This window comes from Notolabrus celidotus, chromosome 14, assembly GCF_009762535.1.
Source record: "Notolabrus celidotus isolate fNotCel1 chromosome 14, fNotCel1.pri, whole genome shotgun sequence".
NCBI classification, from domain to species: domain Eukaryota; kingdom Metazoa; phylum Chordata; class Actinopteri; order Labriformes; family Labridae; genus Notolabrus; species Notolabrus celidotus.
Window position 1 is genome coordinate 14,248,678 of NC_048285.1, and position 21,188 is coordinate 14,269,865.

General features: G+C 41.2%; 2 protein-coding genes across 2 annotated transcripts in view; one reads left to right on the forward strand and one right to left on the reverse strand.

The window, feature by feature from the left end:
• The window catches only part of zgc:158328 (uncharacterized protein LOC567225 homolog), a 61,295-nt gene that overhangs the window by 23,824 nt on the left and 16,283 nt on the right, over positions 1-21,188 (forward strand). Inside the window, exons 6-23 of the mRNA XM_034700351.1 lie at positions 1,785-1,907; positions 2,856-2,981; positions 3,383-3,505; positions 4,195-4,317; positions 5,559-5,696; positions 5,794-5,916; positions 6,235-6,357; positions 6,444-6,692; positions 6,841-6,969; positions 9,014-9,142; positions 9,592-9,720; positions 13,844-13,978; positions 14,388-14,522; positions 15,597-15,722; positions 16,097-16,228; positions 16,440-16,568; positions 16,713-16,844; positions 17,221-17,349. Coding sequence (XP_034556242.1) covers positions 1,785-1,907; positions 2,856-2,981; positions 3,383-3,505; positions 4,195-4,317; positions 5,559-5,696; positions 5,794-5,916; positions 6,235-6,357; positions 6,444-6,692; positions 6,841-6,969; positions 9,014-9,142; positions 9,592-9,720; positions 13,844-13,978; positions 14,388-14,522; positions 15,597-15,722; positions 16,097-16,228; positions 16,440-16,568; positions 16,713-16,844; positions 17,221-17,349 — 2,433 coding nt within the window. The remainder of the gene's footprint in view (positions 1-1,784; positions 1,908-2,855; positions 2,982-3,382; positions 3,506-4,194; positions 4,318-5,558; positions 5,697-5,793; positions 5,917-6,234; positions 6,358-6,443; positions 6,693-6,840; positions 6,970-9,013; positions 9,143-9,591; positions 9,721-13,843; positions 13,979-14,387; positions 14,523-15,596; positions 15,723-16,096; positions 16,229-16,439; positions 16,569-16,712; positions 16,845-17,220; positions 17,350-21,188) is intronic.
• On the reverse strand, positions 9,242-12,927 carry LOC117825130 (EH domain-containing protein 2-like). Its single transcript, XM_034700789.1, has 6 exons — positions 12,707-12,927; positions 12,428-12,604; positions 12,056-12,153; positions 11,216-11,628; positions 10,962-11,126; positions 9,242-10,874 (listed from the first exon to the last, which is right to left on the reverse strand). The coding sequence occupies exons 1-6, from the start codon at positions 12,925-12,927 to the stop codon at positions 10,317-10,319; spliced, it is 1,632 nt and encodes a 543-aa protein (XP_034556680.1). The 3' UTR covers positions 9,242-10,316.

Genomic DNA, 21,188 nt, shown 5'->3' on the forward strand with positions numbered 1-21,188 from the left:
GATAGCGATGAGAAGAGTAGTAGCTGTTGCTGCTGGAGTCCAGCACATCCGTATCAGCTGGAGTCTGGGACGTCTACAGTGGGAGGATGCCTACAGCAGCTCATTTTTTTGAGTTTTCTCTTTGCTCTAGCTTTTATACAGATATATGTATGGATACATTTGGAAAACCTACCGTTATAACTCATATTAATCACTTAAGCAAACACAAATGATAAATCCTATTTTATCAGATAAAACACAAATACTTGCTCTCACACCAGAGTTCCTCTTTTGTTGGACTAAATTGACTCCCCGTGGTGCTCATTCTGAAGACCACCTGTTTGTTTCCTTCTGCCACCAAAGCAGCGCCTCCACTTCTCTACATTGTCTGCAGCTATATGCCAGCTCAGCAACTCCGCTTTGAGCCAGACGGTGTCACACGATACCATTCAGACCTCATGCCCCTCGACCTCTGACACCAGCACCACTGCTGCTGCCACACACACCACCGCGCTAACTGGTGAAAAGCAGCCATTGTGTGTCTCCCATTGAAATCCTCTCACATGAGGAGACCAATAAGTATATTAACCTTGGCAAACCTCCCTGTGCGGGCATTGTTTAGTGTGTTTGGCTTCCTTCACAATAGCTGCCAATGTGTTAAAACACAAAGGCGTGCAGAATAATGAGGAGGTTCATGAATATGGGATTATTCACAGGCATTTGTGTACTGATAATTTGTTTCAGCACTTGTGCAGATTTCTAAAGAGGTTTTGCAAACACTTATGAATCCCTTAAACAGATCACTCTGCTGTCAGGGTGTGAATAAGATTATTTTGCTGGCCTACAAATAAGTAAAATAGCAGCATCAGTGTCCCCTCCATGCACACATCTACATTTAAAGCTAAAATAGCCCTCGCAAGCCAGAGATGACAACCAGGAGGAGGTGAAGGAGGGGTAGATGTGTTGTCCAGATGTGTAGTAGAGCTTGGTTGCCCTTGAGTTGAGCGTTCAGGTATGTTGTTGCTTGTGTCTCTGAGGAACATGAGCTTCAGTCTGACACACATGCGGCCATAAGTGGTTCTCTCTTGTGCAGGAAGCAAATGGATTGCATGCATGCTACTGCACAAGCAGCGTGATAAACCATCCATCACTCACCTGGGAGAAGTACAACTTTACACATATGTTTTCTTAGGATCAGTGTGATACAGAGCAGCTGATGCAGCCAGTTTTTGAGTAGTTTGCAAAGGAGAAAGAAAGAAACATATCAATCATTAAAATTAAATGTTTGCCTTTTTTTAATACATTACTAAATTGTGAAATGGTGAAGTCAAAATACTTAAGTTAGAAATCAGTGATACCAAAAATGTGCTTTTCATTTTCCCTTTTTGGCTCACTGCAAATGGAATGTTTAATTAGACCACCTAAAAGTTGGACGTCAGATTTTATAAGGGATGCAATAAATGTCTTGCTTTTATTAAGCAGCTCACTTTAAGCTCCCCTTCATTTACGCATTATTTTCCTGCAGCTGACCAAAGCTCTAAATTCTATCATTGTTCCACAAAGCTCCAATTTTAAAACCTTGTTTATATGAGCCTCTAATTGGGCCATACTTTTGACCAGCATGCTTGTTAATGCAGACTTACATTTCCATCAACTCTAATAATTTAATGTCTGCTCAAGTGATTCTTTGGCAATATTCTGTGACATGTCAGGTCGTGATCTCCTTGAGAATGTACATGTGCTGTCATATAATGTTAAAGTCTGTGTTGATGTTTGTATAATATGTGTGATATATGTGTGTTTAGATGTCAATGAGTGTGAGGAGCTCAATGGAGGATGCCAACAAACATGTGTCGACACACTGGGCTCTTACCACTGTGAGTGCAGCGAAGGCTTCCGCATGCATTCAGATGGTCGTACCTGCATTGGTGAGTCATAAACATATGTTTTAACTATTATCATGGCAACCAAACTAAGTTCCTCCCATTAACAAAACAAACAAAAAACAGCTCTGTTGCTGAATTAGGTTGTACTTTGTTACTTGGCAGTGTTTTTAAAATTTTGATATTTACTTATTGAAATATATTCAGATACAATTATTACACAACATTGAAGTATTAGATCCACAATTATAAATTCTAAGGGCAACTAATGTCCAACACAGAAGACAATCTTAATATTTTTTGTTTAAATTATTACTATAACACTTGAAATAGAAGTGTTGAGCTGCCGTGATTAATCCCAGTGTCAAGGGGAAATTCTAAGGTGATTTGCGAGGAGTAATGTAAGATGGTAAAGTACTTTGTCTTATTTAAGCACCATAAAATCCAAAGGTAATGAGAGAATTTGTGACTTGCTGAAAATCAGTCCCCCTCTGTTGCTTATGGTCTTACTTTTCATTCATAACGCTCCAATGTTTTGACCGCAGCTTAGTGGTTCAGGGTAAGAATGGAGGCAGAGGGATTGCTAATTGTGTCTGTTAAAGTCATCAGTGTATAACGCCAGTCATTCCTTCAGTTTTGCGGCCCGCCTGTGTCATCATGTCTGTGTTTAGAGCACCCAGAAGGCACACGGCTGATATTCATATTTGGCACATCATTAAATCACAGGAGTAATGGGATGGAAAGATCATTAGAAAGTAACCAGGGGTACCCAGCTTGAATATCATTCTTTAGTTTCCAGCCTTTACCCCAGTGTTTTCTATAATTACATGGCTGCATAGTTCTGAGGTGTGAAAGCCATATTACATGGCCAACAAATTCAATTATATCTGTCCTCCTGTGTGGATTTAGTTTGAGACTCTATTAATTCTGATAATATTGGGTGTTCCCATGCTTATTTATCTTCTAAACGTCTGTGTCTCATTTGTTCGTAAGCTGTGAACTCTTGCTCGGTACTTAACGGTGGATGTGAGCATAAGTGTGTGGACTTGGGGAACAATCACTACAAATGTGACTGTCGGAAGAACTACCAGCTGAAGAGAGATGGGAGACACTGTGAATGTAAGTCATTTATGCAGAAATACATCAAGAATTGCTGGAGTGGGTTATCTTTTTGATATGAATAATGTGCTGATTCTGTTGCAAGTCAGGCCAAATTTATGCAAAAATGAAAATATTTGTGGCTACTGCTTGAGTTCAGGGAAGGAAAAATGTACACCAGAGAGGAAATTGACTTGAGAAGCACTTTTGGAAACACTGACAGCAGAGTAAAGAGCAAGAATTTTAATATTTCTAGAGGCTGCACATGCATAAGTCAACCTTAGAAGTCAATATGGAGTTTTAAATGAAGCATGTGCTCTTGAATTAACTAGGAAAGGTCCCTTTGGGTTGACCTGGCTTCATTTTTGTTTATGTGTAATTGTGTTTGTGTGTCATCCTGTCTCTGTGTCTGTGTGCGTCAGTAAGGGACCCCTGTGAGGAGAGGAATGGAGGCTGCGCCCAGCTGTGCCTCCCAGAAGAAGGCCGGGCTCACTGCAGCTGCAGACCTGGTTTTACACTGGCTGGGGATGGCAAGAATTGTGAAGGCAAGGCATTAAGCACACATTCTGCAGATACACACAAAAAACACTTAAATGTGGATATGCCTGTTAAGGGCCTTAAAAGACTTATTCATTTTCCATGAGTTACAGCCACTTTACCTTTTACTGGAAGCATAACTGCTCCCCCAAAAGACCTGTATCGATTCAAGAGGACAATGTTGGAAAGTTTTCACACAAACTAACTCTGCAACATTTGTCCTGCTCAAACTGAAGGAGAAGAGAAGCCAGGGAAATCTGACACCTGACAAAGTCTTCCCACAGGAGGAAGTATTTGCTTCATTCTGTTTGAACTCTGTACACATGAAGTTTTTTTTAGACCATGTGGGAAGTTAGTTTTGTAATGCTCAGGTAACAAAGCGACTGTCTGGTTCATTAACCTCTAGTGGCAGAAACCCAGCTCCAAACAAAGGCTTTGTTTAAGTCTGTCTCTATCCCAGTCCCTCTCTGACCTCCAAGAGCCTTAAGAACCTTAAGAATGTCGGGTGACTGTATTCTAATAAAAATGACACAATTAAAACAAATACCAACTCGGTCCTGACTATGTCTCAGAAAGACAGACAGATTTATTCTTGATTTTTTAAAAAGTATGCAAAAAAGAAAAATTGTAGATACCACTTGTTTTACATAATTACATTTTTAACCATCTTTTTCACGTGTCTTTATCATCTGTCTAGACATTGATGAATGCAGTTCAGGCCGTGGCAAGTGTTCTCATGGGTGTGTCAACATGCTGGGCTCCTTCAGCTGTGTGTGTCATCCAGGTTTTGAACTGGGTGCTGATGGCAAACAGTGCTACCGTAAGTAAAGTAAAACAAGTCAACCAGTTACAAACTCAAGCAAATATCGGACAGTGTTCTTTGTGAGAATGACTTTAAACACATTATCCTAAATTGTGTTTAATTTGTGACAACGGAACTTATAGAAGAAAGCATACACAGGTCTTTGGATGCACCCCATTAAAAAAAAAAGGATAATTAAGCACAAAACTAATCGTGCCATTTTATAGAACAGCTGCTATTTAATATTTTTTGTCAAGTAACCTGTTGCACACGACAGCTTCACTTGATAGATTCCTTACACCCAATTTTATGCAAAACGTCAGTGTCAGTCTAGTCATTGCTGTACTTCAGTTTCGATGTGTCCAATGTACAGGATTTTGTTTCATCTAGATAGAACTGGATGGAGCCCATTCATTGCCTGGCACCATTTTAATAAAGTGCAAGCAAGTCAAGTCTTGATTTCCAAAGGGAGTTGTCAACAGGTGCAGACTATGACGCCACTTGATGCTACAACCAATCAGAAGTAGTTGGCTGTTAGGCCAGGTAGCTAGTCCTTACGTCAAATTCATAATGCAGATGGCTTGATTCAGTTGCCAATATTTAGCATTTGCGTGGAACATAAACTACCATCCAACTAACACTGACACATTAGCAGATTTTAAAAGTTCGATATTAGTGGCAGCCATCTTGGTTGTTTACAAAAATGCCTCCATGGTATGTAAACTAATGCTAAATAATATGACAATTTGTAATTGGGATTGGAGCTTCTGGACCTGTCAGAGCGTATAAAACAAGGGTGCAGAAAGGTCTTGTTTCTGGGCTAGCAGATCCAATTTTTTTTTTCAAATCTTGAATGATCATTTACTTTATTCCTGCAGAAGAAACAGAGATAAAGTTGTAGAGCAAGCTGCCCTTACAGTTTGATGCATGTTTGCAGTGCAAGAATGTTCCTTTCCTTCTAAACAACAGGTGATTTGAGGAAGCTTAGGGATGATACATGTCATAAAATAAATAGAGAATGTCCATTCTAATATCATTGCAGCTATGTTTGTGAATACACATGGTCTGAGCTTTCCAATTCCATTGTACTGTAAACTGTATCTGTGGTGAAGTTTGGATGTTTTCCACTCATCATCTGTAACTTGTAATTATACAACTGGAACAAACCAAAATAGTCCTGATGAAACCCCATAACATTGTCCTTATGTTTCAGCTTTGGTTTTGCACTTTGATTGTGGTTTGGGTCCTCTCTCCTCCAGGCATCGAGATGGAGATTGTCAACAGCTGTGAGAAGAACAATGGAGGGTGCTCTCATCACTGTGAGCACACCACCAACGGCCCGCTCTGCTCCTGCAACCACGGCTACCAGCTGAGTCGGAACAGGAAGACCTGTGTGGGTAAGTCTGTTTCTCTGTGACATGTTGTCCGTTTTTTAGTCTTTATTCCTTTTATTTCGTTTTCAACCAACTCTCCTCCACTCAATGCCTTTCTCAGATAGTGATGAGTGTATCAGCGGGGAGTCCTGCTGCAGTCACTTCTGTAAAAACTACCCGGGTGGCTATGAGTGCAGCTGCAGAGCTGGTTTCAGACTAAACCCAGACGGCTGTGGCTGTGATGGTAAGAGTTCTGGTTTGTTCCTTCATTTGAGGCTTTAAAAAGTGTTCTTTGTTGTGGGACAGTTGTGCACGCCAATTCTCAATACACATGTATCAGCCGATTTATCAGAAATGAAGGTTTTGAAGGCCATTTCAGTGCAGAAAAGAAAAACATTGTCCCTGATTTGGAGGCAACTTTGTTCAGTTTAAAGAAGATGTTAAATCAAAGAAGTAAGATGAAACTAAAGTTATGTCTGTTTGTGAAAAAAAGAACTTAAGACTAATCCCAGAAGCTTTACACTTGTCCATTCTCTTAGCTGTGTGTTTTGTCTCCGGTTAGACATTGATGAGTGCCTAGCAGAGACCTCAGGCTGTGAACACTACTGCGACAACACTCTGGGAACATACGAGTGTTTTTGTCGAATGGGCTTCCGCTTGGATCAGGACCAGCACTCCTGCAGCTGTGAGTGACATCTGTATCAGAGTTGTGCCATAATCAAAGGTAAAACACACACATTTAGCAACTCTTGAACTGTGCTTTGTGTTCAGCTCTGTATGGCAGAGAACTGGAAGTAGAAGAAGAAGAGGAGGAGGAAGAGGAAGACGATGAGCAGCTGGGGGTCCACAGATTACCAGACCTGCTGTTCCGCAATTCCCCTCAGCTCCTGCAGTACACAGCAGCCTTGCACTACCGTGATGACACTGATGATGATGATGGCAGTAAAGGTGTTGACAGGGATAAAGAATTAGAGACCCAGAGGGAGCGCCGAGGAGAGCTGAGAGCAGACAGCCACATAGGTACAGTAAAAAATCGTAGTGATGACACTAAGATGTATTGCTGGGTTGAAATCATGAGGATATTATATTTTATTGTTTCCCTAAGAAGTCTTTAGACCAGTTATTTATACTAAAATGTCTAACATTTATGTGATTATTTATTTCACAGTGTGTTTCGATGGCACGTTTGGTGATGACTGCATTGTGAGCTGTGAAGACTGTATCAATGGAGAGTGTAGTGAAAACAGAGACAGATGTGAATGTTCTCCTGGATGGACTGGGATCATCTGCAATGAGAGTAAGTGTGGTGATCAAGACACTGTAGTTACATCTGTACATTGTGTGACCATCTTTGCTTGTCAACACTCATTCTTAAGTGGTACAGAGAGCTAGCCGTACCTTAAACACAAAAAAATCCCTGAATACTTCAAATATAATTTCTCAGAGGATACCCTGTCACAATTCAAAGGTTCATTTTGACAGTATTTGAAACACTTGCTCATTTTCCTGCAGACACTAACATGAAAAGATAGATAGTAACCACTTCCATGCCAGTCTTGTAAATTTGAAACCACATTTAGCAGCTAGTTAGCTCAGTTAAGTATAAAGACTTTTACAGTGGGCCTTGCTATGTCTATAGTAAAGATGATAAATGAGTCTCTGGTGTGTCATGCTTTACAGGCAACCTAGTTTTTCCCAAGATGGACATTCTCCTCTAGGTCTGTTTTGTCTACCTTTTGCAATACGGTCTAGTTTAAGAGAGAGCAAAGAGATAGCTCCAAGTGTGCATCGATCTAAGGCCATGTATCAAAACCTGTCTGCCGCTCTGCGTGGGAGGCTGGCTTGTTTACGGTCTCCAGAACACAGGAGCACCGGAGGGAATCAATCTGTCTGCTGCTGGAGCGAGGCCAAGGCCCACAGCAAGCGCGCAGCCTCAGGCCAAGGATGTCCACTACTGGGTTAGGAAGCAAGACTTCATTGTTCCCATCCTGCTCCATGATTAATGGCTGTCTTTGGTCTGAACCTGAGTCAGGCTGGTAATCATAAGAGGAGAGCCACGTGGGACAAGTCCATTAGGAGCAATCTGTCACCGGCAGAAACATGCTCCTGAGGTAGCAGCTTTCAGATACACACCCTGGAGGTGATGGTCTTGACATGGGCTGCATTTTTTAGCTGGAGAAGACGAGCCAAATTACTACCTGGAGAACATTTATAAGAGTTATTTAAGGAGGCCGAAAAGAGCTGTACATAAGGGGAAAAGGTACATTGATCCAAGCCATTAGAGAAGTGAAATATCTCTCAACTTAACGTAGTTTTACTTTAGTTATTGGGTGACACACCACAATTTAATTTAAGGAAGTTGAACCTTAACTTTTTTTCCACATTATATCACTCCTTGTAACCTGGATTATAACAAAGACAGAAACACAATTAAGAAATGTCTGTGTTAACCTGATTTGTTTCAGTCATTGTACCTAGATGATGCAAATACTTTGTTTTCTGAACTCTATCATTTATAACTTGTATGGAAACTTTCGGACCCAACTAAACACTGGTGAATTATTTAATTCTGGCCAAACACAGAATCATCTACCCGAGTATAATGTCAAACAGGTGCTTTTTCAACATTTTATATGTGCCAGTGAACCTGCTTTGTGTGTGTTCTGCAGGTTGTCTGAACATGCTTCAACAAGCCCATAGTAACTCCCCAGTATCGATCCAAGAATTTTGAACACAACCAACTTCCAATAAACACATTCAAAGCAACCTTCATCAATGCACTTCTTGAAAGGCACACATTTCTTTGTTTCAATTGATATCTCCACTCCATGTTTGTATGTTGACATTTTTTGACCTTAAGAGGGTATTTTAGACTTGGTTATTTTTTCCATAGAGCAACATAAGGCCTCTGTGGAAAAAAGCGTGCCGTGGAATTTGAAGCTACTGTGAGAAACATTTAGTTTGAATCTAGTGTGGCGCCCACTATGGACAAAAATATACATCCTATTGTGTTTCAAGTTTTGTCCTGTACATCCCAAGGTGTTTTTTCCTCACAAAGTATCTCATCTTGCTTTCTTCCAATTGTCAAATATAAAGACAGGCTGTTTTTCAGTACTAGTTCATGTTGTAATTGCTCACAAGACCATGGAGATCAAAAGTGTCAGGAGGGTGCACACTGTGAGGAGGGAGGGGATGGAATGTGGAAGTGTTGACGTCTTAGCTGTCAAGCATAACCCTATCTCTGGCTGCACAAGTGTGAAATTCCCCACATTTTTATTAATTAGCAACTTTTATGCTCTCAATACTCTATACTCATGACTCCCTCTTTTTCCCATCTCCAGCTTGTCCACAGGGCACCTATGGGCATGCCTGTAACAGCCTGTGTCGCTGTCAGAATGGAGGCTCGTGTGACCCTGTGACTGGGAAGTGTTTGTGCCCCCCTGGGGTGCAGGGCCTGCTCTGCGAGGATGGTTTGTTCACTCATTTCCTGTAGACACACTTTAGTCAAACACTCTGGTGGGAATGTAAAGACCACGCTCCAAAACATTTTTTTGTGTGTGTTTATGAACCACTAATATGAAGCAGTATATCAGAGGGAAAATACATTTTGAATAGTTTTCGGAAATGGACTCCAGTATTTGAGAGAACAGTGGAAATTTCTCAAAAAAACATCTGAAATTTGATAGAAATGTGTGATAAATCATGTTTTCATCCTTTTTCTTGACTACTATTGTATGCCCCACATCTAGAAACCATTTATGTGGGTCCTGATCCACAGTGGTGAATGTGTCCTAACACTAGCATGACTTTCAGATGGACATTTCTGATTTCAACTATGATTTGTTTGAATAATTTAACACTCAGAACACTGAATTTGAATGGGAAACCAATCTTAAAGTGGATACATCTATGTTGGCAGGTTGTCCAAGAGGTTATTTCGGGAGGTTTTGCAGAAAAAAGTGTAACTGTCCCAATAACGGACATTGCCATCGTCTGTACGGAGGCTGCTTGTGCTCCCCAGGACTATATGGCCGCTTCTGCCACCTGCGTGAGTACCTGACCTATAAGCCTAACAACTCTCACATTATGATTATTATGTACATGGTCATACTGTTACAAACAATCAATTTTAAGTTACAAGTTTAATACCATCAATATATAATACATTATAATTACAAAGTATGAAATATGAGTAACTCTTGATACAACCTAGACCTGCTGTCATTTTCTTATTTAAATCAATATTTCAATTAATGAAACAAATGAGCTATGAAATGAAAATATGAGGTGAAAAATGTAAAGTGATGATTATTAAACTTAAGAAATTTTGTATCATACAAATGGATAACACTGTCTGTACACTTTGTTAGTTTAAGAGACGACGAAGCACAAATGAAATTTAAAGATCAGAGCAGTTGTTAGCTTGATTTGCTGTTTAGATAGGGATACAATTAGACATTTAAAAAAAGGGGGAAAAAAACACTCCTATTCAATTACTGAGCAAGTCAAAGTTTGTTTTAAGGTTTACATTGCCGTGCCATAATAGATGCATCTCAGTTGTTAAAAATAGTGGAGTGCATATCAGATTCATTCATATTTAGCAGTTATGTACAATTTATGTAAAGAAAGCCCCAGCTTTCTTCATCACTCTTTTTCACTGGCTGAATTGCGCCTTTTGGAAGGAGGCACCAGATGAGATGGTAGCTCTCGGGGGAGCCAGTAACCCTCCAGTTTTCCCTCAATAAGATGGACTGCCAAAGCAAACTCCTCATTGTCCAGCATGCCATCACCATCAACATCTGACAGCCTCCAGATGTGAGCCAGCACAGAGTTAGGCAGCAGCGTGCTCGTCATCCACTCTTTGACTTTAGTGCCGCTCAGTTTGCCATCATTTGGACTGAGGTTGAAGAAAATCTCATCGTATTTGGGCTTGTATTTCTCCACCGCCCATTCGTCGAAGTCTGCCTCACTGCTCTCGTCATCCCAGAGTTCCTTGAAAGGATCTCTCTTGGAATGCTCACGCCTGAATGTGCCTAAAAATTCCCCATCCAAAACACCATGGAGGGATTTCTTCCTCAGTTCTTGCTGCTGGAGCAGAGGCACCAGGTTTGCAATGTCAGTGGACAGAAGTTTATCCAAGGAAGCCATGAGACTTGGTTTCAAGGCCTTGAACTTTGAGAAATCTTGACCCAGAAGCTTCTCCTGAAAGAAAGCAATCACAAGTAAGGCTCACAGATCACATTTGATTTGTTGGCTTCTAAATGTAGTACTTCAGGAGTGACGTCTCACCTGCATCTTGGTGCAGTCGGGGAAGTCTCCAGCGGGAACTCGCTGCTGTTGCTGGATCTTGGTGAAAATAACAGGAAGCTGGTAAATCAAGTTGTGCTTTTTGCTCTCTTTGCAAAAGATGGTTGGCATCTCCTGTTTCAGATAGCTGATGATGTGGGCATGAGCCTGGAGGAGACAAATAAACCAGGGAATCATCTTTATTGCATCTTAAAAATATTAACCTCACATATGGGTTGAGAATTGAGATCTCTTACCCTTACTAAGCGTGCCCTCTTTACGAGGTCGTTCAGCTTTCGCACTGCAGCATTGCGAGGCAGGTTCCTGATGTCGGTCAGCAAATCCTCCTCCTCCAGCTCGATCAACTGGTAGTGGTCGCACACCTGCCTCGGCTCAGACCAGAAAGATCCGATGTAAACCCTCAAGATCTCAGGGGTTCGAAACACTTTCCCAAGCGACCACATGAGGGCGCCGTACACTCTCATCAGCTGCTGGGAGTCGACCCTGTCAGCCTTGTTGAGAACCACACGTAACTTGTCCTCGTAGCCCAGGAGAGCCCCAAAGGCCCGAGTGAGCTCATCAGAGAACTCCAGTTTATGTGCATCAAACAGCAGGATGATCCGGTCCACACGCTCTGCGAACCAGCGTAGCACTGCTGGAAAGTCATAGCCTGGGGATAAGGAAGAAAAACATAGGGTTTTCATTAACACTGTATGAAATGGGGCAAGCCTATCTGCCTGACGAGTGAGAGAACATATAATACCCCAGTGGTCCTCCCTGGATTTAGAGCCATTTGAGTTACACCCATCGATTAATGTGTCCCTAAAACAAAGGAGAGACTGAGTTGCTAACTGTCTGTCTCCTCCCTGATTGCTGTGATATTACTTTCAGCTGCTGGGCTTCTGTCTTAAATAGTTTGAAATATGTTGGGCTAAAGTTTTCCTTTTTTATCACTCCTGCTCTTCCTGAAGCAGGAATTTAAATCCCACTGACGGCAGCAGCATTCCACATTTAACTCTTAAAAACAGATAAGGTAAAAACTGAAAGTACAATCCCTCCAGTCATTAGAAAAGAAATTAGAAGGTATTTGTTCTCACCTCGACTCAGCTTTCTTTTAGCAGCTGTTAGGATGCCCGGTGAGTCGATGATGCTGATGCTCTCAAGGACTTTATTCGGCATCTGAGCGCACTGAAATCTGTTAAAAAAAACATGAATTAACTTAAAGCCAAAATAATGATAATAATAATATTACTGCCCAAAATCTTCATTATAGAACAGAAATCAACATGGCTTCATATTACAAAGTATGTTTCTGTACCTCCAAGGCAAATCATTGTCGAATATATTTACAAGAAGAGAAGTATCAACAGAAATAAAGATAGATCATCTCTAAACATTCATTATTTTTTCCCTTTTTCATTTCTTAACTCTTCCTCCACTTCTCTTTCTTATCTCTTGACTCCTATCACCTGTTGAGAAAAGCGTTTCCAAAAGGGTCCAGGTTGCGAAAGGGCTTTTTTGGATCCACAGTGAGAGCATTGCCAGGGATGATCCCTTCTGTCTGTCCATGCATGAGGGCAGTGAAGCAGTCAGTGGTTGGCTCCGGTCCCACTCTACTACCAGGAAAATCTTGCTCCACTAGATACCTAAAGTGAAGACAATCCATTGCCATTATTAGTATCCCCAACTCTGTGACACACATGCACTCATCTTGAATTAAAGATGGAGAGTGGGAGTCTTTTTCTTACCTGATAAAAGTTGTCTTTCCAGTTGAGTACTGACCCATCACCAAAACCATTGGTTTGTTGTTAAAGTCTGCTTCCTCATAGCTGGGTGAATGGAAGTGATGGAAGGAATAGTATTTCTCAATAGGAAGCAGCCTCTTATTGTAAAGATTCTTCAGCTCCTCTGTCACCATGTTAACATCTCCCAGTGTTTTAGGGTTGCTTCTGAGCCTCCGGATGGACATGTCGATGAATTTACTCCTCTTAATTTCTCAGTAAAGAAGCTGCTCGCTCTTCTAACACCAAACAGAATGATGGAAGAATGTCCACAAGCAATATTATCAGATTCTCACAGCTGTCTGCTCCATCCTGCAGCGGGACATTAAGAGGGTGGAGAGGGTGTAACCAGAGCCTGCAGCTGCACCTAACATAAAGCCAATGTGGAGAGGGACAGGGTGGAGTGGAGTTGAGTTTTTTTGTTGCTGAGCAGAGACAGACTTGGCTAAAAAACATGCAGATTAATTGTTCTGAACTTGAAGTGAGGATGTGGCTGTGCTTCAGTTTTTAAACTCTTCCAATCACATGGCCTGTATATGCTTTAGTTAATGTGATCAAGTGTGCAGAGACCAGTGCCAATATATTCAACTCTGCAGGAAATTGCTTTCCTGAATAGCCAGGTGGTTCGCAAATAATCTTCATTATTATACAGTAGTGATGATAGATGATGCAACATAGCTTTTTGTGGTTCAGTTCATCTAGTGAAGTGATGGTCACATGACTTTAACTTGCAGAGGTCTGACAATGTGATAATGTGGTGGTTGGGTGTGTCTGTTTGCTCGTCTTAAAAAGTAAGCTGAGAGCAAAGAATGTTTCATTCCCACATTTTTCTCCTAACTAAGTACGACCACCTATGTTTTCAGAAACAACAAGTGCACTGCTAATTTGTTTTAATTTCTTGACCTTTAAAATAAACTTATCTGGAGTTGCTCAAGTGAAGTAATTCTGTGGGTTGTGCATCTTTCTAGTCGTACGTATGTAAGTTTAATTCATGCATATTTTTTGCACAGCATCACACAAACATGAGAACATTCTGAAACCATTCATCCTCAACGTAACTCATGCTTTTTGTCTGTTTTCAAATCGGTCTCGTCCTTCCCTCAGCGTGTCCCAGGTGGACGCACGGTGCTGGTTGTTCCAAAGAATGTGACTGTGTTCGAGAACATTCCACTGGCTGTGACCCCAAGACTGGGAGCTGTTTCTGTAAGGCTGCATACCAGGGGCCACAGTGTGAGAAAGGTATTAGCACGTCCAGAAATGACCACTCATTCAGCATGTGGGATCCTTGAACTGAAAGATGGACCAGTGCATTTTTACAAATTATTAACAGTTACAGGTCAACTGCTTTACCTACTCTCTTAGCCTGGCATTCGTTTAGCAAATCTGGTCATCTTTCCTGGTGCAGCTGTAGGGTTATAGTTGAAGTAAAGTCAGTCACTGATGGGGAATGCACTTGGAGCCATGCTGTGCTCTTGCAATGCAGTCTCAAGTTATAGATATCTGCAGCCTACAGTGTTCATAGGTTAAAGTATGCAATCTGTGTGTTTGGAGTAACTTTCCTACATAGTGTAACAAAATATCTGGAAATGTTGATTGCGACACTCTTGGTCTTCACTCCTTGCTTTATATCTGTATATTCCCAATGCAGAATGTGAGCTGGGCTTCTTTGGCACAGGCTGTGAGCAGCCATGTGACTGTCCAGGTGGAGGGTCATGTGACCCCAGGACTGGAGTGTGCGGCCAGCGATGTCCTGCAGGCCTTCATGGAGAAAAATGTCAGCTGGGTGAGACACAAAAGGCTGCTTTCATGAATTAACATAGCAACAAGATCTGAATGTGTTAGGTTACATAATTATACAAATAATACAACAAGAACAATAACTGGAGAAGACACAGTCAAGTTTGCTTTCAGTGTGACTTCCAAGACATCTTAACAACACTCATGAGAGATTTTTTTTGCCTTTAAACACTTTGAACCGAATGATCTCCAGTCAAAACTTCACTCCACAGCGCCCTCATGTGGTCATATCTTTAAAAATGAAAGATGCATGTGCAGTAGATACACTCACTGTAAGCATACGTGTGACTACGTGAAGTGCGTGGGCTTGTATACATGTCACTGCATGTTCTGTTATTGTTTGCATACTTTATGCGCGTGTGAATTTGAGCCCTCTCTGATAAACTATGTCAACATTAAATGTTTTCTCTTAGTCCTGCCATCATTGAAACCTTTTCAGTTCACCTATAAATCTTCACTCTGTTCTTTCACTTTGTATTGTCTGCCACTTTTGATGGATTGAGTGGATTTAGTGGGTCTGTGTCTTGAATTCACCTGGTCAGTGCAGGTGTGCTTTTTATTGCAAAGCTGTGCAACTTAAAATAAGAGTGTTTTTCCATAGCGGGGTGTTTACTCTGCAGGTTGATGGAGAGGTCAGCCCTCTGTGTTGTGATCTGAAATGATACTGAGTATCACTCAGGAGCCTCTAGTAAAAACATGACGGTGTGTCTCTGTGGAGTGGAGTCAGATAATGGAGCAGAGTTACAGTATGTCAGCACTACAAAACAGTCCAGGCCTTGGCTGGCTGGGTTTGTTACAGTCGGTTGCAGGGCGGCTCAAGACAGGGCTGATATACTTCTGTTACTACTGTGGAGGTTATTGGCACAAGCTGCATAAATAAACGAAAATGATTGAGTAATTCTACAATTTCACTTCTGCAGTTCTCTTTTTCAAACCATTTTACGCAATGTAGCACATTCATTTCTTGTGTTTTGTTAGGGGCGTATATATTAAACTGTTAGTGTTGCGTAATATCTCTCCCTTTGTTTGTGTGTGCGTGTGTGTTTGTTTGTGTTACTAGCTTGCCCATCACTGAGATATGGTGAGAACTGTCATCTAACCTGTGACTGTGGAGGAGCTCCATGTGATCATGTAACTGGATGGTGCATCTGTCCTGCTGGGAAGACCGGACAGTCCTGTCAGGAAGGTACCTTTTTTCTGTGTTTCTCCTCTGCCGTTGCAAATCATTATGTAGTAGTTTTAGCACACACTACTGTGATTGTGTTCTGGTAGGCTTTAGGAAACATGGCTAAGACTGAGGACCTGAATGAACTCCATGACACTATGAGCCTGCAGTTTTATCCTTATTCCACTGAACCCCCAGGATGTGTTTGTGTTTTTTAGTGCCTCCTTAGACTTAGAGCAGTTTAAAACTTGTCCTCTGCTGTGCAGCTTACTGACTATTTAATACATCTCTCCTCCAAATGATTCAAATAAAGTGGCTTTAGAGCTTTACAGAGAAATAACTAACATAAGAGGCTTACTGCTCACTTAATCTGAAATACACTTGATGCTTCCCAGACTGCCCTGATGGATTCTGGGGGTTGAGGTGTCAGTCATCTTGTCCTAGCTGTGAGAAGGGAAGCTCCTGCAATAAGCAGACTGGTGTGTGTGGATGCAAACCAGGCTTCACAGGGAAACTCTGCCAGAATGGTGAGTTTTAACTTCATAGAGAACACTTTTTTGCCTTTTAAGGACTATTGTGACCATGTCTGTAGATATCTGTGTCTCAGATAAATATATACATTCAAGGACAGTTCAGTAGTATTGAAATGCAGCTTTTACAGTTGCTATAATTTGCATTATACACAATCTATTTGGGAATGTTTTTTTTTAAGCATGTTCTTGCTGTATGCATATGCAGAGTGTCCTGCAGGTTTCCATGGACCAGGCTGTTCAGTGAGATGTTCATGCCACTCTGATGCCACCTGTGACCCACAGACCGGACACTGCGTCTGCCCTCCTGGCAAAACAGGCTATGACTGTGCAACATGTAAGAGACGTGCACAATTGCTGATATAACACTTGTTTTCAACTTTTTATTAGGTTTTAGGAAATGTTGTGGCAGAGCTACGTGACATATTTACAACAACAAAAAAAGGGAAACTCTGTTTAACTCATTTATTGACCCTCACAGCATGTGAATCAGGTTACTGGGGAACAGGCTGTCTAAGTCCATGCCAGTGCAAAGAGACATCTCTGGGATGTCATCCAGTCAGCGGTCAGTGTGTGTGTGAAGCTGGATTCACTGGAGATCAGTGTGAGAAGAGTGAGTGAACTTCTTAAATAACACTGCCATCTAGTGGAGGTCATAACTCATAACATCTTTTGAGCTCATTTATAAAGTTTTATTTATGGATACTTTTTTAATTTTGTTATAACATGTTAATTACTTTTTTTTTTCTCCTGAGACTTAATGAGTTATTACTTAGTTCAAATATTCTACACTGGGCTTCTTCACTAAAGAGATGCAGCTCTGGGAACTATATTTTGGACCAAACATGGCATAATCATGACATAAAACAGTATTCCTGCATATGAGACTAACTTTTTCAGTTTTTTGTAATCTCAGATAGAAGTCCAAACTTAGGATATAGTTTAACTTAATAACTCTCGACCTGGCTCCTTCATGTCTTCACCCTTAGAGTGTGTGAACGGAAGCTATGGACAGGGATGCACCCAGCAGTGCCAGTGTCAGAACAGAGCTGTCTGTGACCATATGAGCGGAGCCTGCACATGTTCACCAGGATATGCGGGCACTTCCTGTGAAAAAAGTAAGAATGAAATTTGTTCTTATGACATGCTTCTGTTTTATTTCTGATACTTGTACCTCTGTGACAAAAGAGGTGTTCCACTTGTTGACTGGATTAATTTACACTTTTGTCAAAATGTTGTTAAATGTCTAAAAAAAACTAAATCCAAAAAGTCCAAAATAACACAGGGAACACAAGGAAGACTGACACACAGGCTTATTTCGAAACTGCCTACTATACTAGCAGTACGTACTGATTTGGCCAAAATTCAGTATGTAGTATGTGAACAAGAGCAAAATCTGCAGTATGTCAAAACCCAGATGTCTGATTCGGGAAAATTTCTCAGTATGCAGCGGATCAGTCTCCCTTGCATATTGTTTCTGACAATGCACAATGCTAACGTTACGCTTCTTCTGTTTTACGTTTATGATGGGGTGCACTCGTTTTTTTTAGGGGATGTGAAGATATGACATTCCATGTAAACCAATTTTAACTTTTTAAATCATACGTAGATGCCAAAGAAGCAGCTTCGCTATCATGTTGGCAACTGTTTACTTCCGCTTTTCCAAAACCGGAAATCCGGCGACGACTGGCCCAGCATACAACAAAACAGATCCAACTGAACAGCCATACTACATACTAAATTGAAACGCAGTACACACTGCAAACTTCATTCATAGGTAGTATGTAGCAGGTGGTTTTGAAAACAGCCACAGAGAACACAGGGATGAAATACAAAGGCTGTTTTGGAACCTCCTACTATACTAGCAGTATGTACTGATTTGGCCAAAATTCAGGATGTAGTAAGTGAAGAAGCGCAAAATCTGCAGTACGCCAAAACTACCCAGATGTTGTACTGATTCTTGAATATTTCTCAGTATGCATCGGACCAGTCTCCCTCGCGTACTGTTTTCCATAATGCACAGGGCTCATTCCTCTGTCTCTTTTCTCTTCTTTTTTGACAGGGGGAACTCAGTTTTTAGGTGCTTTGAAAATTACTAAATTCCATATAAAACAATTTTAACTTTTTAAATCATAAGTGATGCTAAAGAAGCAGTTTCGCTACCAGCTTGGCTGTTGTTCACTTCCGCTTTCTGAAACTAGAAATTCAGTGACGTCTGGCTCAGCATACGACATAAGAGATCCAACAGAACAGTCATACTACATACTAAATTCAAACGCAGCATGCAGTACGCACTGCAAACTACATTCATAGGTAGTATGTAGCAGGCCGTTTTGAAAACAGCCAAAGATCCAACCCAGGACAGGGGAAACGGAGGCTGTTTTCGAAATGGCCTGCTACATACTACCTACAAATGTAGTAGGCAGTATGAAACTGCCAACTACATGCTGCGTTTGAATTTAGTATGTAGTATGACTGTTCTGTTCGATCTGTCATGCAGTATGCTGAGCCAGACGTCACTGGATTTCCGGTTTCAGGAAGCAGAAGTAAACAACGGCCAAGCTCATAGAGAAACTGCTTCTTTAGCATCACTCATGCTTTTAAAAGTTAAGAAGTGGTTTATATGTAATTTAATAATTTTCACATCACCTGAACACTGAGTGGCCCCCGTCAAAAAAGAAAGAAAAGGAAAAGAAAAAGCGGAACGAGCGCTTTGCATTTTGGGAAACTGCGAGGGAGACTGATCCGATGCATACTGTAAAACTTTCCCGAATCAGTACGACATCTGGGTAGTTTTGGCATACTGCAGATTTTTCTCTTGTCCACTACTACATACTGAATTTTGGCCATATCAGTACATATTGCCAGTATAGTAGGTGGTTTTGAATACCGCCAGTGCAACTAAACACAAAGAGTAATTACCCACGTGTGGAACACAGGACACAGGTCAAACTAATCAGGTTAATCAAAAAGGGAGGTAAACACACAAGGGCAGGAAGTAAAACTAAACTGGACTCACAGGGGAAATTAACTACAAAATAAAACAGGAAACAAGACTAAACTAAGAAACAGAAGAAAACACAATGGACCACAACACAAGACATGGATCACTAAATTCCAGGGACACAAAGGATAACTTAACAGAAAACACACAGGGAGGAAATAAGGCATGAAATACAAGGAAAGAACAAAACTATAGATCAACTCATGACATGCTTGGTACTATTTACTGAATTCATGACAAAAAAAGTTACTTTGAGTGTAAATAACTTTGTAAATTCTACTCATCTTTTACTAAAAAATATCTAGTCTTGATTTACTTCTACAAAAATAATGATTTAGGAATAATTGACTCTTTTTGAAAGCTCAGGATAAAAGTGATCTCTCTCCAGCATGGAGCCCCATCTATATTCTACTTCCAACACATGGTCTGCTCTTTACGCACAAAGACATATTCAAGCCTCTTAATTGTAAGGATTTACTTCTCTTTGTCTTAAGGTACACTAACAAAAATATGTGGCTGTTGGTCAGACATGGGAAGTAATTTGATGTGATGTTGGATATTATTTAATCTCTACAGGAGGCAGCTTCTTGCTGGCAAGAGTGACATTAAAACAGCAGTCTTTAATTCTTGATACACCAGAGGGCACTGCAGGACACTTTTCTGATTTTCTCATCTGTTCCTCAGTCTCAGTGAACCACCGCACAGATTCAATGAATCATCAGATTGTCCGTGTAATGTCATAAGCAAAACCATTTTGAAACCACACAAATCCCAGGATATAATTTGTATGAGTCATTCTGGGGCACATTGACTGTATTTCATATGCTGCACAGTCTTTTTATGCATCTTGCCATAGCAAACCCTTCATGTAACTAATATTTTTCACATCACTGGGATATTTTTACAGAACTGCAAGATGTACAAGCAGTCCAAGAGTCTTAACAATGTAATAGATTTGTTCTTGATTATAGTCTTTTGACTTGAAATGGCCTCATGTTATTGCAAAGCATAAGATTTAGTGTGGGAGTACTACCAGGGCCAGAAATTCATACCACCTCCGTAGCATGCGGGGCATCGTAAATCACAGCCATGTCACACTACAACGGAGCTTCACATCCCCAGTCATAACAGTCTAATGGCCTCAGACACAGACGTCGCTCTGATTGGATGTCACTGTGGAAAGAAGGCTATCGTTCTGACCAGATTCTGTTTTCTGAGGGCCAGTTCTCCTCAAACAGAGGTGTCCAGTTTCTCCGTCTTGTGCTGGGCCTCTTCCTTCAGGAGACGTCAGGAAGAGGCCTGTGCTGTGAGAAGGACCAGATCTCTCTCCGGTGCATCTGTTTCACAGAATTAAAATGGAAAGAGATGACTTTCCACTTTAGCGTGTGAGATTCTACGTGGGCGATATTCTTACACTGGCCGTTTTTTGTAACGTTATTCGTGGAAATGACTGGATCTGCAAGACGCAGGAAGGTTGTTACTATGGCAGAATGCATAGTTTCATGGAGCATTCTTGTGGCATTGAGGTTGATGCTAAACATTTCTGTCAAGCTTTGTCAGAGGAAACGAGCCATTGGGCGGACATGGGTCCTGCACATTGGACCACTTCTTCAATTAACGTGGATTGTGCTGCATCTAGTCTGCAGCTTTGATGTTTGCATCAAAATAGCTCATTCGGTTGCAGTGAAAAAGAACTCTGGTTCAGCTGGCATTGAACATCCGCGTTATTGTCGAAGGAACAGAGTTGTTTTGTTGTTGTTGTGTTGACCTCTTTCAGTGTATAGACCCTGAATAGCACCAGGAAGTTCTATTCTGTGTTCTCTCTATCCGCTCTATTTCTGTGGCCTGCCCTCCCCAGCTGTGTGGTCTCTGGACCTGCTTTATGGGCTGACAGCAGCGGCTCTTACACAACCAGGGATCTGGAAATAATCCTCCTGTCTTAAAGAGCTCATT

Excerpts from the sequence above, each read along its gene's own strand:
- LOC117825130 (XM_034700789.1), bottom strand. The coding sequence starts at position 12,927 with ATGTCCATCCGGAGGCTCAGAAGCAACCCTAAAACACTGGGAGATGTT. Across the intron at positions 12,605-12,706 it reads GGAAAGACAACTTTTATCAG|GTATCTAGTGGAGCAAGATT; the intron begins GTAAGAAAAAGA and ends TCTTCACTTTAG. Across the intron at positions 11,629-12,055 it reads TAAAAGAAAGCTGAGTCGAG|GCTATGACTTTCCAGCAGTG; the intron begins GTGAGAACAAAT and ends CCTTATCCCCAG.